The sequence below is a fragment of the Mesocricetus auratus genome, unplaced genomic scaffold, assembly GCF_017639785.1.
Source record: "Mesocricetus auratus isolate SY011 unplaced genomic scaffold, BCM_Maur_2.0 Super-Scaffold_100691, whole genome shotgun sequence".
NCBI classification, from domain to species: domain Eukaryota; kingdom Metazoa; phylum Chordata; class Mammalia; order Rodentia; family Cricetidae; genus Mesocricetus; species Mesocricetus auratus.
This window is the reverse complement of record NW_024429267.1, coordinates 35,246,518-35,271,277: the sequence shown is the minus strand read 5'-3', so window position 1 is coordinate 35,271,277 and position 24,760 is coordinate 35,246,518. Positions and strand designations below refer to the sequence as shown.

Here is a 24,760-nt window from a genome sequence, read left to right as displayed (position 1 = left end):
TAAGCAATGATCCTTTCCTCTGAGCAGAGCGGGGGGAAGGCACCGTGGAGCAGGTGCAGCATGAAATTGCCTTTGAAAGATGAGTTGGAGTCTGGCTTCAGAAATAAAAGAGTGGGCGTATGTGCCTAAGGCAAGGGGTTATATTAAAGCATTCTCTTGCCCTGTCGCCTTGAGTACAGACACTAAAGCTATCTGGTGACGGTGGTGTCTCCTCTCTTCATCCCCCGCTCCCAGGGGCACCCACCCGGGCTCTCCAGGCACGCTTGAATGAATGGGGGAGGACCCGTGCGCATGAATGAACGCGTGTGTGAGCGAGTGTCCAGGCCAGCCAGCCGGCAGATGAGTGAATGGCGTCCGCGCCACTTCGGCCCAAGGGCGCGGGCGCGGGTTCCACTTCCCACTCCCACCAGCTGGTGGCCTCCAGAAGGTGGCAGAGCCGGCAGCGGCCCGAGCTGGGACGGCCCGGGCGCGGGATGGTGGGGGAAGGGGCGTTCCCGGCGGCCGCGCCTTCCGCGGCTATTGGATTAGTGGCCTTCAGGGATGAGCTCAGCCAGATCGGCTTTCAGCTGCAGCCTCCCGGCCGGCCGGGAAGGCGGGGAGCGGGCGGCCGTGGAGGAGGAGGGGGAGGCGGCGGCTGCAGCATCCAGAGCTGGCCCTGGCAGTCGGCGCGCCCCGCGCACAAAGGCGCCCAGCCCCTGGGGAAGGCGATGAGGGCACCGCAGCCCGGGCCCCTGCCACCGCTGCAGCCATCGCGGCGTGCGCCCGGGGCGCTGGGGAAGAAACCCGGCACTCTAGGGACAGGCGGCCGAGGTGCGGCCCGTGCGCCCTAAGCGCGGGACTCGCCGCCCTCCAGGTCAGGCGCCAAGCTTCGGGGCGGCCAGGGAGCGGGCTTCCGCGCCCCCCTGAGATCCGCGCCCCCTGAGATCGGCGCAGTCGGGACCTTCCCCACCCGGGACCGGATCTCGGAGCCCTCTTGCCGCGCCTGAGCTCCAACTTCGCCAAGAACGTCCCTAACTCCAGGGCACCCTGCAGGGAGAGAGGGCGCTGCTGCCGGGCACAAGCCGAGAGGACGCGCCGCTGGCGGAGAAGCCAGCATCCGCGGGGTCGCTCGGGCGCCCCTGAGTGGGCAGCAGCGGCAGCAGACCTCTCTCCCGGGAGTTCTGGACCTGCCAGCGCTGGGGATTCCTCCCGGGCAGGCGCTCGCCCTCTCTTTTATGGTAAGTGTTTTCCAGCTCCTGCTAAAGGGTGATTGCCGGCCGGCACCGGTCACACCCGGTGCTCTTGGGGTCCCTCTGGTCGCGGTCCGCGGGAATGTCTCTGCGAATTGTGGCAATCCAAGCTGGTTGGTTTGAGACGAGCGTTGAGGCCAGCCTCTGGTACTGCGGGGTTTGAAACCCCGCTGCTTCTCCGAGTAGTGGAGACAACACTAAAAATTGCTCTCGGAGTCACCCGGCTGTGTTTCGGTCCTATGCCCGTCACTCTCTGGGGTGACCTTGGGCCAAGCCCCACAACCTCGGTCTCCTCATCCGGAAGATGGGGGTGATAACTGTGCCCCTTTTACTAGTGTGCTGGAAGGAACTGCAGGGTGGTGCGGAGACCTGCGCCTGGCACTCAGGAAGCACTCAGTCAGACATTAGCTAGCGTTAATATTAGCCTTGTGAGCTCCAGCACATCATCCAACTTCCCGGAGCTGCAGCAGCTGCCTCATCTGTGTGACGAGGACGGTAATTTCTCGGGGTCTGCTCGTCGCTGCGAAAGTAAAGTGCCTCTCACTCACTAGGCGCTGGTGGTGATTATTATGGTTTATCTCCGATGCTGGGGCAGTGATGACTGACTGACTGCTCGGCCCGACGAGAGCGGCTCGCGGCTGGTCCTCAGGCGGGCTGGGAGACAAACTTGGAGAGAATAGGGAGCTCTGAGAGCCCTGGGCGAGGGGCTACGGGAAGCAGAGAGGAAGCCAAAGCCCCAAGTGTGGCAAATATGTCCACCCTGTTTGAGCCAGGAAAAACAAGGGACCCCGGACCTCTGTCTGAGGTCCAGGAAGTGTGGCTCCCACTGCCCGGTGGCCAAGCGCGCGGGCTGCTGAGTCAAGAAGAGAGAAGAGGGCACATTTGTGTGGTTGTCTCTAGAACTCTGGCGCTGCAATCCTGGGCTTGGATTCGAATAGTGCTTCCAGCAATAGCCCGTGGGTGTGACCTTGAGCAGGTTCTGTAAAGTCCCAGATCTGTGCCTTCTCCCCGCCCCACTCCAGAATTTGGGTGTGAACTCCTTCTCTTATCTTCTCTCATTTGCCCCCAACAGTTGTTGAGCCCATTAGATCTGGAAGAGATGAAGTTCACTCTTCCCACCCTGCCCTGTGGGAAGTGGTCTGCGCGCTCACTCACCCGAGTCTTCCGGTCTGTTTCCTCACTTTGGCACCTCTGTCTTTCAACTAAAGCCTGCAGTTTCTGTTGCTCCCGGCTGATGGAGGATCCTTGAGCCTCTTCTCAGCAGTCCCTTTCCCAAACCATTCAATATTGATTTAGGGCTGCAGATGAACCCACTTTATTGAAAACCAAAATGTCAAAAGCGTGATATAAACATACTTTACAGGAGACCGCAGTTCTTGAGATACACACCCCAGAAGATTCCATGTTCAAACTTCCATAGCAAGGGCGGTAAAAAGAATTTAAGCCTTTGCAAGCTGTAAACAAAATTAGATTCACCAGTCATGCCACCCAAATATCTCCACTTTGCATTTCTCTTTGATTTTAAAGGCTGACACGTTCAGTGACATAGAAATAATGTCTGCACGGGCGGGGGAGGGGATGGGAGGGGGGTGGGGGGTGGGGCGGGGGACAGGACAGGACACTTTCCAGAAGCAGTCAAAAGACATGACAGACTGGGAAAAGAATTGCTACTTACTGCAATGGCTTCATATCTTCCAATTTGTAACAGCTTTGGGGTGTGTGCTAGGGATGGAACCCAGGACTTGGTGCATGCTAGACCAATGCTCCATCCCTGAGCTGTAGCCTGGGCCAAAAATGTATAAAGAATCTTCAAGACAAGCAAGTGCCCCAAGGGACAAAGACTACAGACAGGCAACTCACATACACACAGAGTGAAACAGAAGTAACAAGAAAACCTGCATGCCTTGCCTCAATAAGAAAAATGTGTACGAAAGCCGTAAGATTCAGTTGTTCAGACATCAGATCAGCAAATAGTCATAACCGTTCACCAGTAGGAAGCCTTTATCCTTAAAAATGTAAACAGACCAAATTCCTCCCTAGTTAGAACTTCCTCAAGGCTGCCAGGAGTAAAGGCTGAGTTTGCCCTCTGGGCCTGGCTACCACTGGCACCACCCTGTCTTTCATCACTTGTCTCCCCCACCCCTGAGACCCTGACCTAAGATCTTGGTTTTGCTCCAACATTCCCAGGGCTTCTTCCTCTCCTGACTCCCACTCCCGCCCCACTCCTCCCCAGTTGGTCGCAGGACCAGAACCTTGTCATCCTTCGTGGAAGCCTGTCCTGGAGACTTCATTCGTGTGCCAGGATGCGGCTATGGCTAAGGCTCAGGTCCCAGGTCCTTGAGGAACAGGCCCAGTGCAACTCAGCATGCTCCAGTTTGTTAATTTTTTTCTAAGCTGTTTGGCTCATTGCCACATGTCAGTGCTCCTGAAAGGGCTCTCCTCTGTTGGCTGGATAACAAAAGATCTCCAGGAGCTCCCTAGATAGAGCAAGAAACTGGATGTGGAAAAATCAGGAGGGTAGAAGGACCTATCTCCAAGTCATCAGAAGTCTTTCCTGGTAATCATTTTTTTTTTAAAAAGGCACTTAATGTATGCACTTAACTTGTGTGAGCATGATCGTTCATACTTGGCAAAAAGATCGATAATAAAAAATTAAAAATCTAGCAGCACATTTAAATAAAACATGGTCCCTGCATAAGCTGACTAGCTTTCCTGCTGCTGCTCAGTTACAGGCGTCTGTTCTGAGGCTGCAGGAAGCAGCTGTCTGGCCCATCCTTTGGGAAAGGCCCCAAATGAGCTGTCATAAACTTTGTGGAGTGTTGATTGCATGGGATTCTTGCTTCACAGGTTGAACGTGGAACTTAATTCACATTTCAAATGTATAATTCAGTTGTGGAAAAAAATTCTTGTTGGTAAAAACACAAATCGCTCAGTCCCACAAGCATTTCTTCTTCAAGTTTTTTACTCCCACCTTACAGCCCATGCTGGACTAGAACTCACAGTGTAGCCCAGGCTGGCTCCCGACTCTCAATCCGGGTGTGGGCCATCACAGCTGACGCTGACAGGTACTTCTTAATGCAGACGGGTAGTGTGCACAGGACTGGTCGAGAAGACAGGTGGCAATTAGCTGGGCACTGGGTAGCCTTCTGGAAGTGGCACTAGACTGTTAGGATGACATCATGGGGCACAGAGATGACATGGAGGGAGGGTGCCGTGATGGGGGCACAGAGGCGGGAGAAGATGCGAGTGGGCAGCGAAGGTGAGCAAGCCCCAGAAGCTTGGGGTAGAAAGGGGTACGCTGACTCGAGAGTCTGGCATCACTACGTGGAGAAAGGCTATAAGGAGAAGTTGCCTGTGAAGCCCTTGGGTGTCAGCTCAAGGGGTGCGTGTTTGAAAGAGCAAGTGATGGGCAGCTTGCTTGGATTTAGCCTCTTGGCAGCAAGGGGGTTGGGTTAGAGTCCCAAGGCAAAAATCATAGGTCCTCCCTAGTAGACTGCCCCTGTCATTCCACTAAGACGGAAACCAAGAGGAAGTAGAAGGCATTGAGTGGGAGCAATAGACAGAGAGAAACCTGGATTATGGAGATGGAAGAGGTTGAGCTCAGCCTGGGACATGAATTCTCAGATGTGCCACGGTGTTGGGAAAGTGGCCATGCGCTCAGTGGAAAGCTTAGAATGGAAAGACGCACTGCAGAGTCGCCCAACAGAGCATCTACGATGGCCAGAGGCTAGGTGAGAGAGGGCAGGGAGGCCTATAGACGTCAGCAGGATAGAAGGGCAAACTTAAAGAAGGGATACACAGAGAGGAGTGGACAGTCTAAGATGTTGCCTCGAGGTGTTGCACGTATAGAGCAGGCAGGAAAGATGGTTTGGACATCCTACCTCTCTGAGTGCCATACGTTAGGAGGAGTGCAGAGCAGTGCCGACATCACCTTCGTGGGATACGGGGTTGTGATCCTGTGAACTGTGTTCATAGTGGTCAGCAACTCTGCCTTTCCAGAAATGAGTGAGCTTGGTCCAGTTACCTGGCCCGTAAAGACATCCCCACCTGTTAGCCACAGTCTGTGCGATAAGTGAGGGCATACTAAGAATCCTAGGGATGGGGCGTTTCTCATAGGCAGGCCCCTCCTGTCTATCTACATCGTCCTTCTCCTCCCAAGCCTGGTGTATGCAACATACACAAAAAAGATGCCCCGGCTTACCAGAGGAATCTACAAGTCCCCTAGATTAACCCTGGTGTTTGAATGACCCTGCTTTGATTTCAGGAAATCTGTTTTCAGACAAGCACTCATGTCCAGTGAGTTTACGCTCATCTTGGGAGATAGATGAGAGGTTGGACATGTACACCACTGGGTTCCTTTAATAGACATTTTCCTAGAGGGTCCCCCTGGCTGCCCCTCCTCATCCTCTTTTGCCATGCTTTGCCCCAGCTTGAATCAACCAATTCTGGGCCTCACGGAGGACAGTGTCCTACAAAACAAACCACAGGTACCAGGGCACATGGTCTCACTGGATCTGCCCTATATCTCTTTCAAATGACCTTGTAGAGCTTGCTGGCCTGGTGGCCACCACCCAGCAAGCCTCCTGCCTCCCAGCTCCTGCTCTTCCTGCTGGCTGACAGCTGAGCTTTTATCCCAGGAGCCTCTGACTCTGTGTGGGAGGAGGATTCCCATGGAAACCCCAGGAGGAGGGGAGGCTGGGGAAGCCTCATTGATTGAGCTCTAGGAAGATGGAGCCGTCAGGAGTCCAGAGTCCACCTGGACTGGACAGATGGCTGCTTTTGTGAATGCTGGGAGAGAAAGGCTGGCCCGGCCAGTTGTGGAGTGAGCTCCCCATTTGTATTATGGGAAAATCTAATGGACATCTGTGATTAAAGCCCTGGGGGTTCCTTAATTTATTCACTACTGGTAGGTTCATTCTGAGTGATCATCTTTCAATAAAATACTCATCCAATTTAGTGTTTGTAGCAAGGAAAGCTTACAAACAGTTCATAGGCTCTCTGACCAGGCAGGTCTCATTAGCCCTGAGGTAGTCATCTGGAAGAGTCTGAGGTAGCATGATGTTATACTCGTGTACTCACGCTGCAGTTCCCAAATCATTCACCCATCTTTTCTCTATACCAGACCCTTGTGGATCAAGTCCTAGGAACTCAACCTGAGAAACACAGCCCCTGTTGTCCGGAGGGAAGTATCCCAGTCTGGCTCTGCGTGTTAGGTGCTGTGGTGGGGTCAAGCACAGGGCCCCTGAAAGCCTGGAACCAGGCGGGGGGAGGTGTTTTTCCAAGGACAGTTACTCAGATAGCACGTGGGGGAGGTGTGCAGAGACAGGAAGGGGCAGTGGCTGTCAGTCAGGGAGATGGAGAAAGGGTTGTGGGCTGGGGAAGCACTGTTGAATGTCCTGGGACAGCTAAAGTTTGAACCCTCTCTTAAAATCTTAGGAAGACATATGCATAAGCAGAAAGCTTCTACTAAGGAAGTTCAGTGGTGTCAAACTCCCTTGCTTTTGCAGTGCTTGTCATTATTCATAGCTGCCACTGATTCTCACCCCTCTGGGGTGCATTTCCCTAGAGGGGAGTAATTGGATTTCATTCTTTCCTATAGCTGTGGATCCCTAGGGGGACATCATTACCGCTAGTTAAAGGAAGGTTTGAAACTTGCCCTGGTCCCTGACCCCAGCAAGGCTAAACCCCGAGGCCACACTGAAGGGAGGGCATGCCACTCAGCCATCACTCAATGCCTATAGTCGTCAGGGTCCTCGCAGACAGACCCCCTCCCCTCTTGAGCCCAGACCTCTTGAGACTTATTTGACTGTAGGAAATGTGATAGAATATTCAAAGCACTGAGGCTGCTTTGTGTAAGCCTGCTTCATGCTGCCTCCTTGCTCTGCTGAGTAGTAACACCCACTAGGGTCCCAGGAAGGACCATCAATAATCTGAGTTTTTGTTTTCCTGCTCGGTCATGATTGAAGCCTCCGAATAAAGCCGATACTTCAGATGGTGTCTTTAAGTGTCACCATTACAGCCTGGCAGGTGGGGAGGTAACTGGGTACTCTTGGTGTGCTTAAGTGTGCCTGCTGCTCACAGGGTTTATTCCCATCAGGAAGTTAGATTCTATGGTATGTCCTGCGTGCCTGGCTATGTTGCGATAGAGAAGAAATGTGGTTGGCTAGAGGGAAGCAGTAGGGACTAAGCTTGGTAGAGTCATTGTTGCGTCCCCAGCTCTCACAGAGTGCCTGGAGCACACTGGGCGTTTCCTAAGTGTTGGCTGAAGGAATAAACGAGGCAGAGGAGGTGATGAGCAGGATCTGTGGAGGAGGCCAGCAGGTTACAGTCAAGAACCAACTGCTCGGAGAGACTGGCAGGTACAGCGCTCTGAGTTCTCAGTGACGCCCTGGCTCTTTCCTTACCCATTCTCTCAAAGAGCCTACCGGGAGCTTCTCTGGGCTGTGTGCCTCCTCGCAACAGCCTACCCGTGTGCTTGCTGTGTGTGCAGTCCCTGGAGGGCATTTCTCAAGACGTGAGTTGCTTCCTGGGGGAAGTATAGGGGCAGCTTTTGTTTTTGGGTAAGTGGCCTCAGCAGATCCGGAAAGGTGTCCCTCCTCACTAATATGGGGTGCACAGAAGTTGGTCTCTAGAGACTCGGGGACCAGGGCAGGTTTCCTGAAAGAGGTGACAGGTGGGAGAAGTGAGGGACCCCCAAACACTTCCACACTGCAAATGCTGGGCATTCAGGACAGACACTCTTGCCATAACAGAATGCTACAGCAATGGCAGGGGACACACACAATCCTTGTCCTTCCCAGGATGCCTGATGAGGAGCTGCTGGTAACCAGGCAGGCAGAGAGTCAGCAGTGCTTTAGTGATGTTTCAGAAATTAAGACCTTGCCCAGGACCCAGTAGACAGGCAGAATCCAACCAACCTAGGGCCCCTGGCTCGTGTTCTGTAATACTGCTACTGGTATTCTCTGGTGCCTTGACATGAATGCACATGAGGACCCTGCACTGGGGAGCAGCAAAGGGGCAGTCTATTTAGATGCCCTGAAAGCAGGAGCCCTGTCTGCCACTAATAGGTATAAAAACTTGGAGGAACACTCGACCAGAATGACCCAGCACGGGACAGTCAAGAACTGGTAAGGAGCTGTCCCAGGGAATCTTCTGGGACATCTACAAAGTTGTCACGCTGTGTAAGTAGATATTTAAAAAGGCGGGGGTGGGGGTGTCAGTCATGCAGAATGGTGACAATGCCCTGGAAGGAACTGTTCTAAACAGTATGGAGGAAGATATGATAGCCCAGCCTTGCCCTTTCAGCCTCCCTAGGTCTGCTGTTCAACCAGTAATGTGAGCTTGGTTCACATTATGTCATGCCATGTCTCTGAAGCTGTGTTTGCCTCTGAATGAAGGAGCACGCTGTCTGTCAAAAACTGCCTGTGGGAAAGCTGGCAGGCCAGCTGGCATCTGGAACATCCTGGGTTTTCTACTGCATCCATAGGCTTTATCTTCATAGCTTCATTCAGGGGCTCTTGGGGACTCTGTGGGAACTTTGCTCCTGCTACACATTGCCTGCTTTCAGTGGCTCTCTGGAGCCATGGAGCAAGCCTCTGTGACTCACTTAATCTTGTATCTTTTCGTGCTTGCAAATCTAGTAGCTCATAAGCGGTGCTGACAGCTTGAGATATAGCCTGGTGGTCTTGGCCACAGCTGTAGTGACCTCTGCAGGCCTCGGTGACTGGATCTGGAATCGCCTTCCTAGTGCTGATACTTGAGGGTAGTGATGGAGAAACGGGAGGGATATGAAGCAGATGAGGCTTTGGGTTCATGGGGAGACCAGCTCTGCCATCTGTTAGCGATGTCTTTTTGAGTGGGCAGCGTCCCTCACCACTTCAGTTTCCTAGACTGGTATTATAGGAGCATAAGGTGTCTTCTAATGCACTGTAAAAGCGCCAGGGGGCAGTTCTCTTGCATTCCAGCTTATACCCTCGGGTAGCCTGTATAGACTCACAGGTGTGTTCTTGGACCTGTATTGGGCCCAGCAATGGCATTCCCCTATTCAGGCCCCACGCTTTGCACACAAAAGTCTGTGTATCTTTTACAACGTGGTTGAGGCTCAAGGGCTGGCTGGGTAAAATCGATAGGAGCAGTGAGAGGACAAAAACAAGTTGTCTTGTAAACTTGTACGGAGACATCCACTTTTCCTGCCTCTGGGGCCCATCTTTTATCTGGTTCTCCCTCCTGAACTCTTCCCTCCATAATAATGTTCCTTATTTGTTGGATTCCGCCTGTGTCTTAAATCTTCCATTACCAGTACATTCTTTTCCTCGTAGTGATCCGTAAGGTACGTAGTAGCTACTTCTTTATTATTACTATTTTTTCGGTGCTGTGACAGCATATTGGGCAAGGAGAAACTCGAGGAAGAGTTTATTTGAGGTTATAGCTCAAGGGGACACAGCGCATGGTGAGTGGCATGCAGGAGTGGCAAAGGGCTGGTTACCGTGCATAAGCCGCCAGGAAGTAGAGACAATGAGAAAATGTCAAGGAAACAGCAGAGAAAAAGAAGAATCCTGCAGCTCCATGTCCAGCTCTTGGTACTCATGATGATATCATCTGGGCTCCAAAGAGCTTAAGCAGCCCAGCCCTCTAGATCTTCCACCTTCAAGACATATAGCCTCTGTCGTAGGCCAGATCTGTTCTATACCTGTAGCTTTCCTCAGTACGTGTCATGGTTTTAACATCTCTAGCACCCTGGGTTCTCCAGTGCACCATAGATTTTTGCCTTCAGAGTGTCATGGCTGCGGCTTCTCAGAGCCTCTTTGGGGAACTCTAACCCTCCCATGCATTGCCTGGTCTTAGTGACTCTCTGGAACCATAGAGCAAGCCTCTAAGGACTTTAATGCCTGAAAAACTAGAACCTCATGGATAAATTAATATTGCCGACTTGAGATACAGCCTGGTCACCTTGGTCACAGCTGTAGTAGCCTTTGTGATGCCTTGTTAGATCTGGAACTGCTTTCCCAGAAAGTTGTTTGGATCAGAGAATCTATTTAGATGCTTTTTGGGTTCAGGTTCTCTCCTTTCAGTTAAAGTTGGGGTGTTTGATGGAGTCTTGTCTGCATGGACTTTCCTATTGTCCTAGTATAGAGAAGGAGATTTCTCTTTAATAGGGTTAACCTCATTAACAATTATAGCCTCTCCTTTTGCGTCTGCCTGGTAAGCCACTTTAAATTTCCTCATTGACTTAGTTCCTTTTCCATTGCAGTGACCAAATGCCATGACTAAAGCCACTTATAAAAAGAAAGCATTTAATTCAGCACTCATGGTTCCAGAAGGTTAGAGTCCATGCTCGGTATGGCGGGGATCACGGCAACAGGCAGGCAGGCATGGCAGTGGAGCACAGATGAGAACTCTCCTCTGATTCATGAACAGCAGGCAGAGAGAGGGAGAGGTGGGGAATGGTGTAATCTCAAAGCCAGGCCCCAGTGACACACCTCCTCCACCAAGGCCACACCTCTAATCCTTCCCAAACAGTTCCAACAATGAGGGAGGAGGCAAAGCATTCCAATATATGGGCCTATGAGAGTTGTTATCTTTCAAACTGCCATACTCATTCACTTTATAAGCAAATGGCACATTTTGAAAATATTTTTCTGCCCCATTGTTGCTAACTTTCACTGCAGACCTGGATAAATGATGGTTCCACAGCCTGAACCTCTCCACAGAATTTCCTCTGCCAAATACATTAGCATGTTACTTTTAAATCCTGCTTCACTTAAGTTCTCAGGACAGGGGCAGGGTGAAGCCATATCCTTTGCCAGAAGGATACAGCCTCTAACCCAGATCTCAATAGGGTCCGTGTTCTGCCCTGAAACCTTCTGAGCTGGGCTTCCTCTGCCACATTTCTTTCGGGGTTCTGGCCTTTAAAACCCCACCAGAATATTGTTGAGTTCTGCGTACAGTGTCCTAAAGTTCTCTTGTAGTACAGTGTTCTAGACTCTTCCGAATTTCTCCTTCAGACGAATCCCAAAGCCTGAGGACCACACGGCCGATTTGTCACGACAGTGACTTCACTTCTCATTACCGATGTTCTGTATTAGTTATTCTTTGTCGTTGCTTAACAAGAAGCGACTTGAGGGAGGAAAAGTTCAGTCTGACTTACAGTTCAAGAGGATACAGTCTGTCACACCGGGGAAGGCATGGTGGCAGCAACAGGAAGCCAGCAGGTCACATTGCATCTGTAGTCAGAAAGCAAGAGTGGATAGGGGAAGCAGAATTGGCCTGTAAAACCTCAAGCCCCCCCCACCCCCCCCCAGACGCATTTTCTCCAAAGGTTCTGTCTCCTGAAGATTCCACAGACTTCCCAAACAGTGCTACCACACGGGGATCAAGTGTCCACACCCAGGAATCCTTGGGGTGGGGCATTATTTCACCTTCAAACCACAGCAGGTAGGTTCACAGTACTTTAACCTGTCTTCTATTTGCTTCTCCTCAATTTTACTATTGAAACAGTGTTGAGTGTGCATAATGTGTAAAATGTTGCTGTGCACAACTGAGAACATAGCTAAGTAAATGGGGAAAAGTGGAATTGCTAGAATTGTATTTACCATTTTGAAAGATGGAGTTAACTTACATCCACTGAGTTGACCAGAATGCATCCAGTTCCATGATGTACAAGGCTGTCAGCTTTTCCACATCTGCAAGGAGCCATTCATCTTCTGGATCTTCACTAATCTGATAGACAAAAGAAGAGTGACTTTCCACTGCAGTTAAAAGTTGTTTGTTGCTGGGAGGTGGTGGCGCACGCCTTTAATCTCAGCACTCGGGAGGCAGAGGCAGATGGATCTTTGAGTTCAAGACCAGCCTGGTTTACCAATTGAGTTCCAGGTCAGCCAGGGCTACACAGAGAAAGCCTGTTTCAAAAAAATTTTTTTAAAATTTCTTTCCCATTATATGTTTCATAGAGCATATTTCTTTTCTTTTTAATATTTTTAGTTAGAATGGAAAAGAGTATGTTTCATAAACATCTTCATACACATATATCATTGTACCCTTTTCCTAGTCCCCTCCCTTCTACCGTCCTCCGCTTTTTACTAGTTCCCCTCTGGTTTTACTTCTGGTTTCAGGACGTGTGTGTGTGTGTGTGTGTGTGTGTGTGTGTGTGTGTGTGTGTGTACTGTTTGTTATTATCATTTAGTATTCTGGTTTGGGGGTGGTTTTTTCATATTAATTTGTTGAAGTTTATCATTAATTTATTAATAACTTGTATGACAGATATTTCCCCATATTAAATCAACAATGTCTTATTTTTGAGTGTTTTTTTTTTCAAAACCAATTTGTCAACGGAACCTACCCTTTTATGTTGAAACAGGGTCCCTCTCTGTAACCCTGGCTTGCCTCATATGGCCTCAACCTCCTGAGTTCTGAGTTAACAAACATTTGCCTCATTACCTAGCTGTTACTTCTACTTTTTCTTCCTTCCTTCCTTTTTGTCTTCCTTTTTGTCTTTCTTTTTTTCCTTTTGAGAGAGGGTCTCTCCATATATCCCAGGCTGTCATGGAACTCACTATATAGTCCAGGCTAGCCTTAAACTCACAGAGATTTGCATGGACCACCACACCCAGCTTCCCACTTTTGGTTTTGTTTTATGTAGTATGTTTTCTGTTTCTCCTATTTAAAATTAGATTAGGTGGCTTCTATGTTTTATTTTTCATTTTTAAAAATTGGTCATTAAAGACATTCATCTACAGTATACTTTGTAATACAAGGCAATATTAATTAATACTAATTAAATTAGTATTAGGCAGTGGTGGTGCACGCCTTTAGTCCTAGCACTGGGGAGGCAGAGAAAGGTGGATCTCTGAGTTCAAGGCCAGCCTGGTCTACATAATGAGTTCCAAGACAGCCAGGGCTACACAGAGAAACCCTGCCTCGAAAAAAAGAAGACAAAACAAAGCAAGCAAACAAACAAAAAAAGCAAAAGAAAGAAAAGACAATGAATTGCATCTAAAGTATTAGGTTTATCAAGTAAGTGGTAAAGTTTGGCATCCCTCAAATTGAGAAAGTGATTTAAGATTTAAAACTATAAGTTTTATTTTTTGAACAATTTTAGACTTAGAGAAAAATTAACCCAACACTTAACTAGTGGCATGAGACCCTGGTTTAATCTCTCGAACTCATGTGGGAGAAAGGGGAGAGAAAGCGGGTGGGGGAGGGGAGGACTAAACCAACATACAGAGAGGTTTCCTTTACTGACCCCACACATACTCCTTCCTCTACACTTAACTCTTACACTGGTCTTACATATTTGTCCCAACTAACAAACCAATATTGGTACATTATTATTCTCCCAATGATTTTTGGTTTTGCCTACATTCCTTTTTTTTTTTTTTTTTTTTTTTTTTTGTCTTTGGCTACAGTATCCCAGCAGGAAACCCATCTTATGTTTGGTCCTTAAGTCTCCTTGGGCTCCTCTTCGCTGTCACAGTCTTTTGACCTTTTCTTGTGTTTAATGGCCTTGAGGGTTTGGAAGAGTGCAGGTTGGGTATCTTGGGTCCCCCTGCACCACCAACTGGAATTTGTTCTGTCATCTTAATGGTTAGAATGTGCTTCTGTGCTTGGGGAAGAGGGAAGCACAGAGAAAATACCACTTCATTGCGCACATTGAGAGCGGCTTGATAGGCTTGTATGGTAAGTAATAGCAGCTACTAGAAAACACAGTCTGATTGATTAAATTGGATGAGTTATTGGCTTGCTTTTAGTTTTGTGATATCCAGCCCCTCTCTCCACATAAAAGAACCAGCTCTTGGATTTTTCTCTTAATTCTGTTACTTTTCCACCTAATTATCCTTAGTTTATATTTTTTCATTTTAAGAAGTCTCTATCAATATGGGGTCCAGTGAGATGACTCACCCAGAAAGTAAGATGTGCCTGCCAGCAAGCCTGATGGCCGGAGCTCAATGCCAGGCAGGACCCATGTGGAGAAAGGAGAGAGCTGATTCCAGATGTTCACATTGTCCTCTGATCTCTACATTCTCACCTTGGACTGCATGCCTCTTACCCCAAAATAAATGGACAAATGTAAAAAACATTGTTAATGTAAACCATTATCTATGGCTTCCTCTTCCTTGTGTCAGAGACATCCCACAGATTTAACAGACAGATTTTTGCTACTTTCTAGATACCATGCATTTATATATGAAAACTTAAAATCTGAATTGTTTAAAGAAAATCTGAAAAATGCTCAGTGATTTTTGTGAGATCTACTTTGGTGGATTGTGTCCCCCACGCCCGTTAACAGATCCTGTATGATATTCACTTTCTGAGGCTTTCTTTGTGGCTTAATATGCGGGAAAAGTTTTTAATAATTTACTCGTTTCATGTGCATTTGTGTTATGCCTGATTGTACATCTTTGTGAAGGTGTCAGATCCCTGAAACGGAAGCTATAGGCAGTTATGAGCTGCCAAGCAGGAAAAGTTTTATTAGTTCCGTGGACATGTGAAAGAATATGCATTATTTGCTTTTGAGACACAGAACACAACCCACACACCAATTAGATCTAGCATGTTAATTATGTAGGCTTTGTCTTTTCGCTGTCTATATTTCATTTGGTCAACTCATGAGCTGGACAATGGGAATTCAGTTCACCTACCCTGTAGTCCCTAGCTTTTGCTCTGAATTATGGATGCCATTTGATGTGTTTGATCTTCAGCTGTGGATCATACTCCTTTATTATTGCAAAATATCCTCCTTTTCTTCATTTAAAACTTAGGTTTTGAAGTCCGCTTTACTTGCCTTGTGTTAAGGTTGTTCTAGGTATGAACTTAACACACTGCTGGTTGTGTGTCTGTCCTTTCATTGTTTTTGGCCTGGACTCACTTTGCTTCGGGATGGCTCTCCTGTGTTGTCTGTGGCGGGGGATTTTGTCTTGTTCCTAGTTTTAGTCTTTGCCTTTGAGTAGATTGTTATGGCTGTTCGTTGACATGGCTACTACTTCAGGCTTAGTTTTACTACCACATCTTATGCCTTTATGTCGTCTTGCTTCAATAGCTTCTTAAAACAAAGCCCTCCGGGGTACGGTCTGTTTTACTTTGTGCCGCCTCCTCCTGACAGTTTAGAAGGTTTGTGCTTTATTGTTAGTTGGGGAAGTTATCTTTAGAATAACTATGTAGAGTGAATTTAATCTTTTGTTTAGACTGTCTGCCTTCTAAAATGAGTAACTGCAAAGATTGTTTACCGATTCGATCACAGTTTCTAGATGCTTTACAGCAGCTGTTTTAAATGACAGCTATTCTTGAGTTGCCTTTTCACCCTTTGCTTCTCTGATAGTATCTTACATTTTTTAAACAGCGTTTACTTTTTTGTGTTTGTGGGGGTGGGGGAAGGTTGAGCGTGGGGCGTGGGGGAAGGGTGTGAGTGTGCCTCAGCATGCACTAGAGGTCAGAGAACAACATGGGAATTGGTTCACTCCATCTATCTCGTGGGTCTTGGGATCAAAGTCAGGTCTTCAGATTTGGCGACAAGCACCCTATGGACCGAGCCGCACTCTAATAACTCCTTCACTACATCCAGGTGTAGTTCTCACTGATCTAGGCAGGCTATCTTGGATAAGGATTTGCAGACATATTTGCAGAAGAAGTGCTGGAAATTACACAAAAGGGCAGGATTGCTCTAAGACTGAGGTGGCAATTTCTTTTGGTAGTTGCTTCTTTTCAGTCGGCAGAGCTGTAGTGGTCGGCTTCTCTCTTCCTGCCCTCTGCTGCCTGTGAAGAAGGCAGGTTGTGGTTTCTTCTGTTACCCTGTCTTCCCATTCCTGGAGGCCAAAGGCAGCTCCTGACACCAGACTGCACATCCTGTGCCCAATGCTCTGATTAGACCCTTGGATTCTTCCTTCAGGAATCCCAGCTGCTGGCCCCCTCTGCAGGCTTTCCCACAGCCCTGACCCTCAAGGTGCCTTCTCGAGGTGTTTTGGACCGGCTTTGATCTTGCCTGCTCTGGGCGCCTCTGGCTGTGTTTGGCAGCCTTCCCTCCTAAGCTGTGGTTTGGGTTACAAATGTGTCCAGTTTTGCTGAAGAGGGTGTTTGCATTTCTATTTCTCTTTCTCCTTGATTTTGGGCGATTTCAGATAAGAACACGAGTAATTTTATTCTGCTGCCTTAAGGCTATCGAGTGTTGGGGATTTTTTTGTGATCGAGTATTCTCTCAGATCAGAACTTTTGCAAAGAGAGTTGATACCAGCTGAAGCGGAAACCTGACAACGGAAAGGGAAGAACAGGGGAGTCGAGGCAAAAACTGAGGGTTATAGAAGAAATCTGAGAAGCATGTGTGTCCGTGCTGAGTGATGGCAGGGGTCCTTCCTTCCCTTCTTCACTTTTTGGTTGGGGTGTGCTTCTGTCAGGGTGGGGTACTAGACTTTCCTGTCAGTGACAGAACACCTGAGAAAACAGCCTAAGGGGAGAAGGATTTGTTGTGGCTCACAGTCTTAGAGTTTCAGTTCACTGTAGCAGAGGGGATGTGTGGGAGGAGGCTGGGCCAGAAGCATGCAGGGGTGCCTGCAGTAGTACCGCAGGTGCACCTGACCATCCTCCCAGGCAGCTGTCAATCCAGTGAAGTTGAAGAGACTCTCATGGGGCCAGGGAGACGGCCCAGGTGGTAAAGTGTTTACTGTACAAACACAAGGACCTGAGCTTGATCCCCAGAAGCTATGTAAGAAAGCCAGGCAAGGTGGTTTGTACTTGTAATTCCAGCCCTGGGGAAGTGGGAAGGGTAATGGATCCCTGGGATTTGCTGGCCAACCAGCTTAACCTATTCAGTGAGTTCCAGGCAACTGAAAGAGCATCAGTTAAAAAATAAGACAGATGGCATCTGAAGAATACACTCACGGTTGACCTCTAGGTTACTTACACACTTACGTGCAAATGCATCTGTATACACACACACACACACACAGTGTGCCCACATACACTCAAGAAAAAGAATTAACTATCACAAGTTTGCCTCTTATCAATTAAAATGCAAGCTACAACATTTCACCGCTGGCTCCCCAAAGGTTCAATTCTATCTCATAATATATGCATTTAGTTACTCTCGTGTATCTCCAATAATTGCAATATTGTTCAAGTCCAAATTATCCTCTGAACCTCCTTGCACACATTCAGATGGGGGCCTCTGCAAAATCAAAAACAAGTCACATGCTTCCAAGATATGATGACTCAATATCCCCATTTCAGTAGACTGTGTCAGGGAATGGGGAAGGATGGAACCAAGACAAGACTGAAACCTCTTAGGGAAAACCTGGGGTACGAGGAGTCATGATGTCAGTTCTGGAAGGCCCCAGCACCCATGGTCCTCTGACCTTGTCATTTGCAGCCCACCTGGCCTCTCTTGGGCTGTCTCTGCCTGCCGCCTTCTTCAGCAGACATCCCAGCTTCCGACCATCTCTGGCTTCACCTTCAAAATTTCATGCATCACCCTCTTGGAGGAATGACTTGGCTTTTCCTAGGAATCCCTTGCCTGTGGGAGTTCTACATCTGTTACAGACTGTCTAGCTACCTAGGTCTTCCTTTGTAATTTGGATTTAAACCTCCATGATCCAATAGTGCTTGCATTGTGAGTGCCTGCAAAACCAGCATGGTGGATAATGCTAGATTTGCCACCTCCTCAAGCAATAGCCAGAGCATCTTGCTCATGGCTGAAGTGGCCTCTGAATGTTTTGATGATTGAAAGCAGGGAATATTTCCTAGATACCTGGTGCAGGCAGGGTATCCTCGAGTTCTCTTCTTGGGGCAGGGTCTTTTAAGTAAGTGAAAACCTTCCCACTGCTGAGCTAATTCCCCAGTCGCTCTCAAGGCATCTTCCTAGTTGTCCTGATGTCTGTCCTTCTATAATGACTCTAATCCAGTGTTTCTCAACCTGTGGGCCGAGACCCCTTGAGGGATAAACAGCCTTTTCACAGGAGTCACATATCAGATATTTATTTTAGCATTCATAATGGTAGCAAAATTACAGTTATGAAGTCCAATGAAAATAATTTATGGTGGCGGGGGATCACCATAACATGATGAGCTGTTTTAGAGGGTTGCAGCATTAGGAAGGTTAAGAATACTTGCTCTTCTCTCTTCAGAGGCCACACTGTAGTAGTGGCTTCTATATTTGTTACTTTTCTCGTTGCTGTGGCAATCCTGACAAAAGCAACTTGATACAGTCAGTGGAGGAGAAGGAGGAGGAGGAGGAGGAGGAGGAGGAGGAGGAGGAGAAAGCTGGATGGCAGGACTGAGGGGCAGATTTGCACCCATGGTGAGAGATGAGTTAGAGATGAATGCTGGCTCAGCTCACCCTCTCCGTTTATTCAGGCCAGAGCCCCATCTCATGGAACGGTGCTGCCCACACTTTAGTGTGAGTCTTCCTACCCCAAGTCAGCCCAGAAATTTCCCCACAGCACAACCAGAGGTTGGTCTCCTAGGTGATCCTGGGTCTTGCCAAGTTCACAGTCAGTAGTAACCATCCCAGTCCATTTTTAAGTGTCTGAATCTTCCCACTGTGTATTTTGCTCCCAGACCTCACTGTGAATCTGGCCTAAGAGCCAAACTTAGCCATAGCCTGAACACTGGTCTGCCTGGAACTGGATGAGATGTCTTCCTGCTTTTGGCATTCCAGCCCTGCAGCAGGCATTTCTCTCGGCATCCTGGTCTCCTAAGGTCTCAGAATCACCCGGGAAGCTGTGCTTACAACATTCTAGGATTTCTCTGGCTGGCTTCTCCAAACTTTCTGAATTCTTTCAACAACTTAGTTCCACAAGCTTCTATGCCTCATGGTCAGGTATAGTCACCACACCAGCTGTGTATCTCAGTGTTTACTTTCTGTGTTTGGCAGCCTTTTGTGCTATGACAAAATGCCCGACAGAATGACCTAGAGAAGAAAGGATTTATTTTCCTTGCAATTGCAGAGGTTTCTGATTATCATGGCAAGGAGGGCGTGGCCCAGCACAGCAACTCACATCATGGTGGTGGTGGCCAGGAAGGTAGGGGAGAGAATGTCCTACAGTAGGCAACTTTTTCTTTCCCCCGTTTTATTCTGTCTGAATCACCAGCCTAAGGGTGAGCATTCCACCATTGCTTAACTCTTTCTGGAAGTGTGCTGGCAGACATACTGAGAGGTGAGCTTTACTAATCTCATAGGTGCTTTTTAAATTGACAGTGAAGATGAAATCTCACCAATAGGAAATCATGGATAGGCAAGACAGAGCGTGGCAGCATCCTGTCTTCTCATTTGTCTTGGGAAAGTTGTCTTGAGCTATGCTGCTCTCAGTCTAGGGAAGAAGACGGCACACACTTGTCCTCTGCCAGCCATGGGAGTCAGGCGGGGCAAAGCTCTACCCTCCTCTTCCCATACTTAGGGCCATCTAAGTACCCCAAGATCCCTGGAGCCCGAATGACCTTACTGTGGTCACTTCCTCCTCCTCCTCCTCTTCCTGGAAAACTGCCACCATGCATTAAGGAATGCTAGCTGGGATAAATGTTATCAATGATATTTCTATACCCAGGGAAAACACTGGTGTATCCAAGAGAAATAATTCCCTGTGGGATCCCTGGAGAACAAAGCCAAAAGGACACCTGCTTCCAGGGTCCCAGATCTGAGCTTTTATCATACTGTCTTTCAAGTTTCAGACCACCTGGAGGGAGGAAAGTAAATTCTAGGAGAGGCTTTAAATAGAGAGGAATTTATACCAGTGCTCTCTGGCTCCAGAGTTTGGATTCACCAGCTCTCTTTTCCTTTCTTTGCCATTTATTTTCCCGTGGCGACAACACACCATCCTCAAATAGTTTCTGGAATCCTTGTCCCTGGGTGACCCTGCTGGATGCTTGCTCTGTGTCTTACTTCCCAAACCTGGTTTGGGAAGGTTTTAAGATATTTTTTAAGCTCCAGACAACTGGAGCTCTAAACTCATGAGTCACATGCTAAATGTGTATAACCCCATGTCTCAGCACTCCATTTTCTTGGGGTTCAGTTCTGCTTGAGACAGTGATTTCCAGTGGTTGCTCTGGTGTCAAGAACAGAATCTGAGTGCAAAGGACCTTGGTTTGACTGTTGGCTCAGTCACTCATTACCTGTGAGACTGGCTAGCCACTAGCCTCTGTAAGATTTAGATGAACGGGGAAACCTTAATCATTGAGGACAGTGTCTGCCATATCTCATATACTTGGAAAGTACTAGATATGAAGTATCATTATTATGCACATTAATTGTGCGGTAGGGCCGGGGCATAAGTGAAGGGAAGGGTAGCTGGCTGTTAATGCTTCTATCATAACCTGTGCCCTTTGCTTCCTTCCAGGAGCTTGGGCCTCTGCCACAGCCCAGCAGAGGCTGTGGAGATCAACCATCAGAAAGCCTGGTTCCCAGCCCCGGGGTCCATCCCTGGCTGCTGCGGGGAGTGGAGGCTCCTGCGAGGTAGCAGTGGCCCGCAGCGGTCCCCTCCCCATAGTGAGCCATGGGTCAGAAGCTCTCTGGGAGCCTCAAGTCCGTGGAGGTACGAGAGCCAGCACTACGGCCGGCCAAGCGGGAGCTTCGAGGCTCAGAGCCAGGACGGCCAGCGCGGCTAGACCAGCTTCTGGACATGCCTGCTGCAGGGCTGGCTGTGCAGCTGAGACACGCGTGGAACCCCGAGGACCGCTCGCTCAATGTCTTCGTCAAGGATGACGACCGCCTCACCTTCCACCGCCACCCGGTGGCCCAGAGCACAGATGGCATCCGCGGCAAAGTGGGCCATGCCCGGGGCCTGCATGCATGGCAGATCCACTGGCCAGCCAGGCAGCGGGGCACCCATGCCGTGGTGGGCGTGGCCACAGCCCGTGCCCCTTTGCACTCAGTGGGTTACACCGCACTGGTGGGCAGCGACTCTGAGTCATGGGGCTGGGACTTGGGCCGCAGCCGCCTCTACCACGATGGCAAGAACCGGCCTGGGATAGCATACCCTGCTTTCCTCGGACCAGATGAGGCCTTCGCTTTGCCAGATTCCTTACTGGTCGTGCTGGACATGGACGAGGGCACGCTCAGCTTCATCGTGGATGGCCAGTACCTGGGCGTGGCCTTCCGTGGCCTCAAGGGCAAGAAACTGTACCCGGTCGTGAGTGCTGTGTGGGGCCACTGCGAAGTCACCATGCGCTACATCAATGGCCTTGACCGTAAGTTTGCTGACCTAGGTGGCACGGGGTGCAGAGGCTCCCTGCCCTAGGAGGCTGGGGAGAGGGGAAGCAGAGCAGGTAGAGCAGCAGTTGGGGAATCCTGCCGTTTCCACCAGTGGTCTTGAATTCTGACCTCGTTGACTGCTAAGCAGGTTGGAGGTTGTGCAAATGGCACGGCGGTCATAATCTAACCCGAGACACTTAGGAGGGTCGCATGGACATACTCCAACTCAGGGCACTCAGGAGGGTCACCTAGGATCGTATGTGTACTTAGAACAGGGGCTGTGGGTGCTAAAGAGATTTATGAAATGACCCAACCTGGTCACAGCTGGAGAGCATCACCCACGCCCAGTCCTTGGGTGGAAGTCTAGCTATTAAACAAGAAGTAGTGTTAGCAATTGTCATTTATTGCCGCCTACTGTATGCAGCTCCAAACACCCAAGTCCCAGCTCCTTCTGGCAGCTGTCAAAGGAGGTAAACTCCTCTTACCTCCATCTGACTGTAGCATATGGAAATGAAGCCCTGGACTATGGAATTTTGTCATTTTTCCAGACAACCAGAAAATGAGATACTGTGAACTACCCCAGCAGCTGCTAAGGACTGTGTGTTTGAAGTGAAAATCCTCCGTGGGCTGCTGGGTTTCACCCCAGCAACATGAGGTCCTCCTTTATCTAAGATGCATAACTTATGAGGTGGTGTAAAAGTCACAGTAATGCCGGGTGGCGGTGACAGTGCAGGCTTTTAATCCCAGCACTCGGGAGGCAGAGGCGGGGACAGGAAGGGTAGCCTCCAGCAAAGGCACGCATAGCTACATGGCCAACTGGAATCCCAGCCCTTTGTTGGGCTTGCTCACGCATACCAGCTATTGTGGTTTAAACATGAAATGTCCCTCATAGGCTCAGATGTTAGAGCACTCGTCCCCTTCAGGAAAAGGAGCCTAACGGGAGGAAGTTAATCATAGGGGTTGGGGGTGGATCTTGAGTTTTTATTGCCTGGCTTCACTTTATGTCAGTGTTCTGTGTCCTGACTGCAAAGGTCATGTGACCAGCTGCCTCCTACCTCTGCTGTTTGCTATAGTTTCCTTGTCATGGGGACCATATACTTTCTGAAGCCTCAGTCAGGATGAGCTGGTCCTTAAGTTCCTTCTTGTCAGGGGTTAGGTCACAACGGTGGGGAAAGTGACAATGTGCCAGACCACCAGCACCCACCTGTAGACCTCCTCCCACACCTACCAAAACTTACTGAAGTGAGCACTTCCCAGGGTTCGTTTTACATGAGAGGTATATTCGCCAGCCAGAGAGGCTAATTCCAGATCCCCTTTTCTTTTTTGGAAAACAGAAAGCAAAAACAAACAAGCAAACAGAAAACCTCAAGCACAGAGCTCTAGAACCATAAGCAGCCCCTCTCCCCCCAGATCTGTTGTCTTCTGAGACCAGCACCAACCATTTTCCCATGTGTTCCTCTTTAGCTGAGAGCCCAAGAGTAACACTCCAGCAAAGGAACCACAGACAAGGTTTGACCCGTGTGTTTGCTTGAGCAGAAAGTGGCCTGACAGTTCACAGGTGGTAGGCCATCACAAAAGTGGCCGGAGCCTCCAACTCTGGTATAATTGGCAGCATTTTTACTGGCATTTGTTTCTGTGGTTGTTGGACTAAGATTAATGGTGGAACGATGTTCCATTTTCTGATTAACTGTAAACCCCTGGACAGATGAGTCTGCTCTGAGCAGGGTGATCATCATGGCACCTTGCCGGAAGTGTCTGGAATCCTTAGATGGATATGGTGAGGCAAACCCCAGGGATGAGGGAACAAAGGCATCAGTGAGCAGTCTGGCCCAGCTGGGAAGTTTACTGCTGGAATTAATTTGGGCTTGCACCGGAGTTCTGGAGGGTGTGTCCCGTACCTCTGTACATCCCCAGCAACGGTGGTTCTGTCGCCAGTGAGTCACTCTAATTTCCTAGGATCCACTTTACTCATCTGTAAAATGGGACATGAGAGCCCTTTCTTAGTTTGAGTGTTGGCATCAGTGTGGTAGCCAGGATCAAATGTCTGAAATTGACAGCAGGGGGAGCTATGAAAGCCTAAAAAAGAACATTTCCTTCTGGCTACTAACCAGTCTATTCCTTGGTCTTCAACAACAAAACCAAGACCCTAACATGCCCCTGTGGCTCCCTTGTGGCTGTTAGAGTCAGGGATCTTCTGCATTGCTGAAGGAGACTGGGTAGGAGAGACAGTTGTGTTTGATGCATTTTGACCTCATGGCTTCTTTGGATGGTTTCGTCTTCCTTTCAGTGGCTAGGGGTTTTTCAGCTTGGCAGAATCTGGAACAGGATTCAGGGAGGTATAGGAAGTATAGGGTAGGGGCTGTGATAGTGGAATAGGATGTCATGAAGCATCCTGTAGCATCTCCTACTTGATGATCAGGTAAGTCTGCCTGGCATCGTGCTAACCTGTTCTCCAGACAAGACTGGCATCCTCTACCTTGGGTAAAGGTATGAGGGCAGAAAGGGAAGCTCAGCTTGGGACAAGTCCTGACTGTGTGGTAGCCTGGGCTACAATGGAGACCCAGAACTTGGGGTGATTGGGAAAGAGCTATGTTGTAAATGTAGAGGGTGACCTGGGCCAAATTCCACCAGGAATTCCCAGGGAGGGAAATAGTTCAGCCTCAGAGTCCCCGGGCTGGGGAGGTGGCCTAATGTGAAGATCTGTGGGTTGAAAGAATTCTGAGCCTTTGTTGATTGTGGACTTGGTAACCTGACCAGGGTTGGGGATTAGAAGGAAAGCATAATTGGGAATAAAAGGGCTGCCCCTTGGGGTTACTCCTCAAAGCCTCAGTGCCCTCTTTATCCTGCGTGATCAGGCACACCAGCACTGAGCAGACACCTTGTAGTTGGAGCCCATTGCTGCAGTTAACCAGCTGAGCTGAAAAGGTGCTGGGGGTCATGAATGGAAGACAAAGAGTGACCTTTGAAAAGCGTTTTCCTCTAATGCAATGGAAGTTGTTAATGGATAACTCCCTTGCAATTTATGATTTTTATGACTGTAAAAGCAAGCATTAGAAGGTCTTACCACACTGAACTCTGAAGCGTATGTTTGATGAGACAAGAGCTCCTAGCAATGCAATCTCCTCTTGCAAATGTAAATGCCCCGGAACCTCTGGTGGATAGAGTTGTTCTTTTGCTATACGGTGGGATGATACAATTTAGCATCTGGGAGTTTACTACAAAGACCTGAAGGATGCACAAAGATCAGAGAGATGAGAAGTGTGTAGCTGAGACATATTCAGATCAAGCTAGGCTGTGACTAGGCTGTCTTAGTTGTCTAGAGTCAACCTAGTAATAGCAATAATAACACTAGCTAGAAGTA

At 48.9% G+C, this 24,760-nt stretch overlaps 1 protein-coding gene across 1 annotated transcript in view; it reads left to right on the top strand.

Moving 5' to 3' along the window:
* Positions 1-498: 498 nt before the first annotated feature.
* Positions 499-24,760, top strand: part of Spsb4 (splA/ryanodine receptor domain and SOCS box containing 4) — an 83,263-nt gene continuing 59,001 nt past the window's right edge. Inside the window, exons 1-2 of the mRNA XM_005080731.4 lie at positions 499-1,217; positions 20,546-21,395. Of these exons, the coding sequence (XP_005080788.1) occupies positions 20,702-21,395 (694 nt within the window). The 5' untranslated portion in view covers positions 499-1,217; positions 20,546-20,701. The remainder of the gene's footprint in view (positions 1,218-20,545; positions 21,396-24,760) is intronic.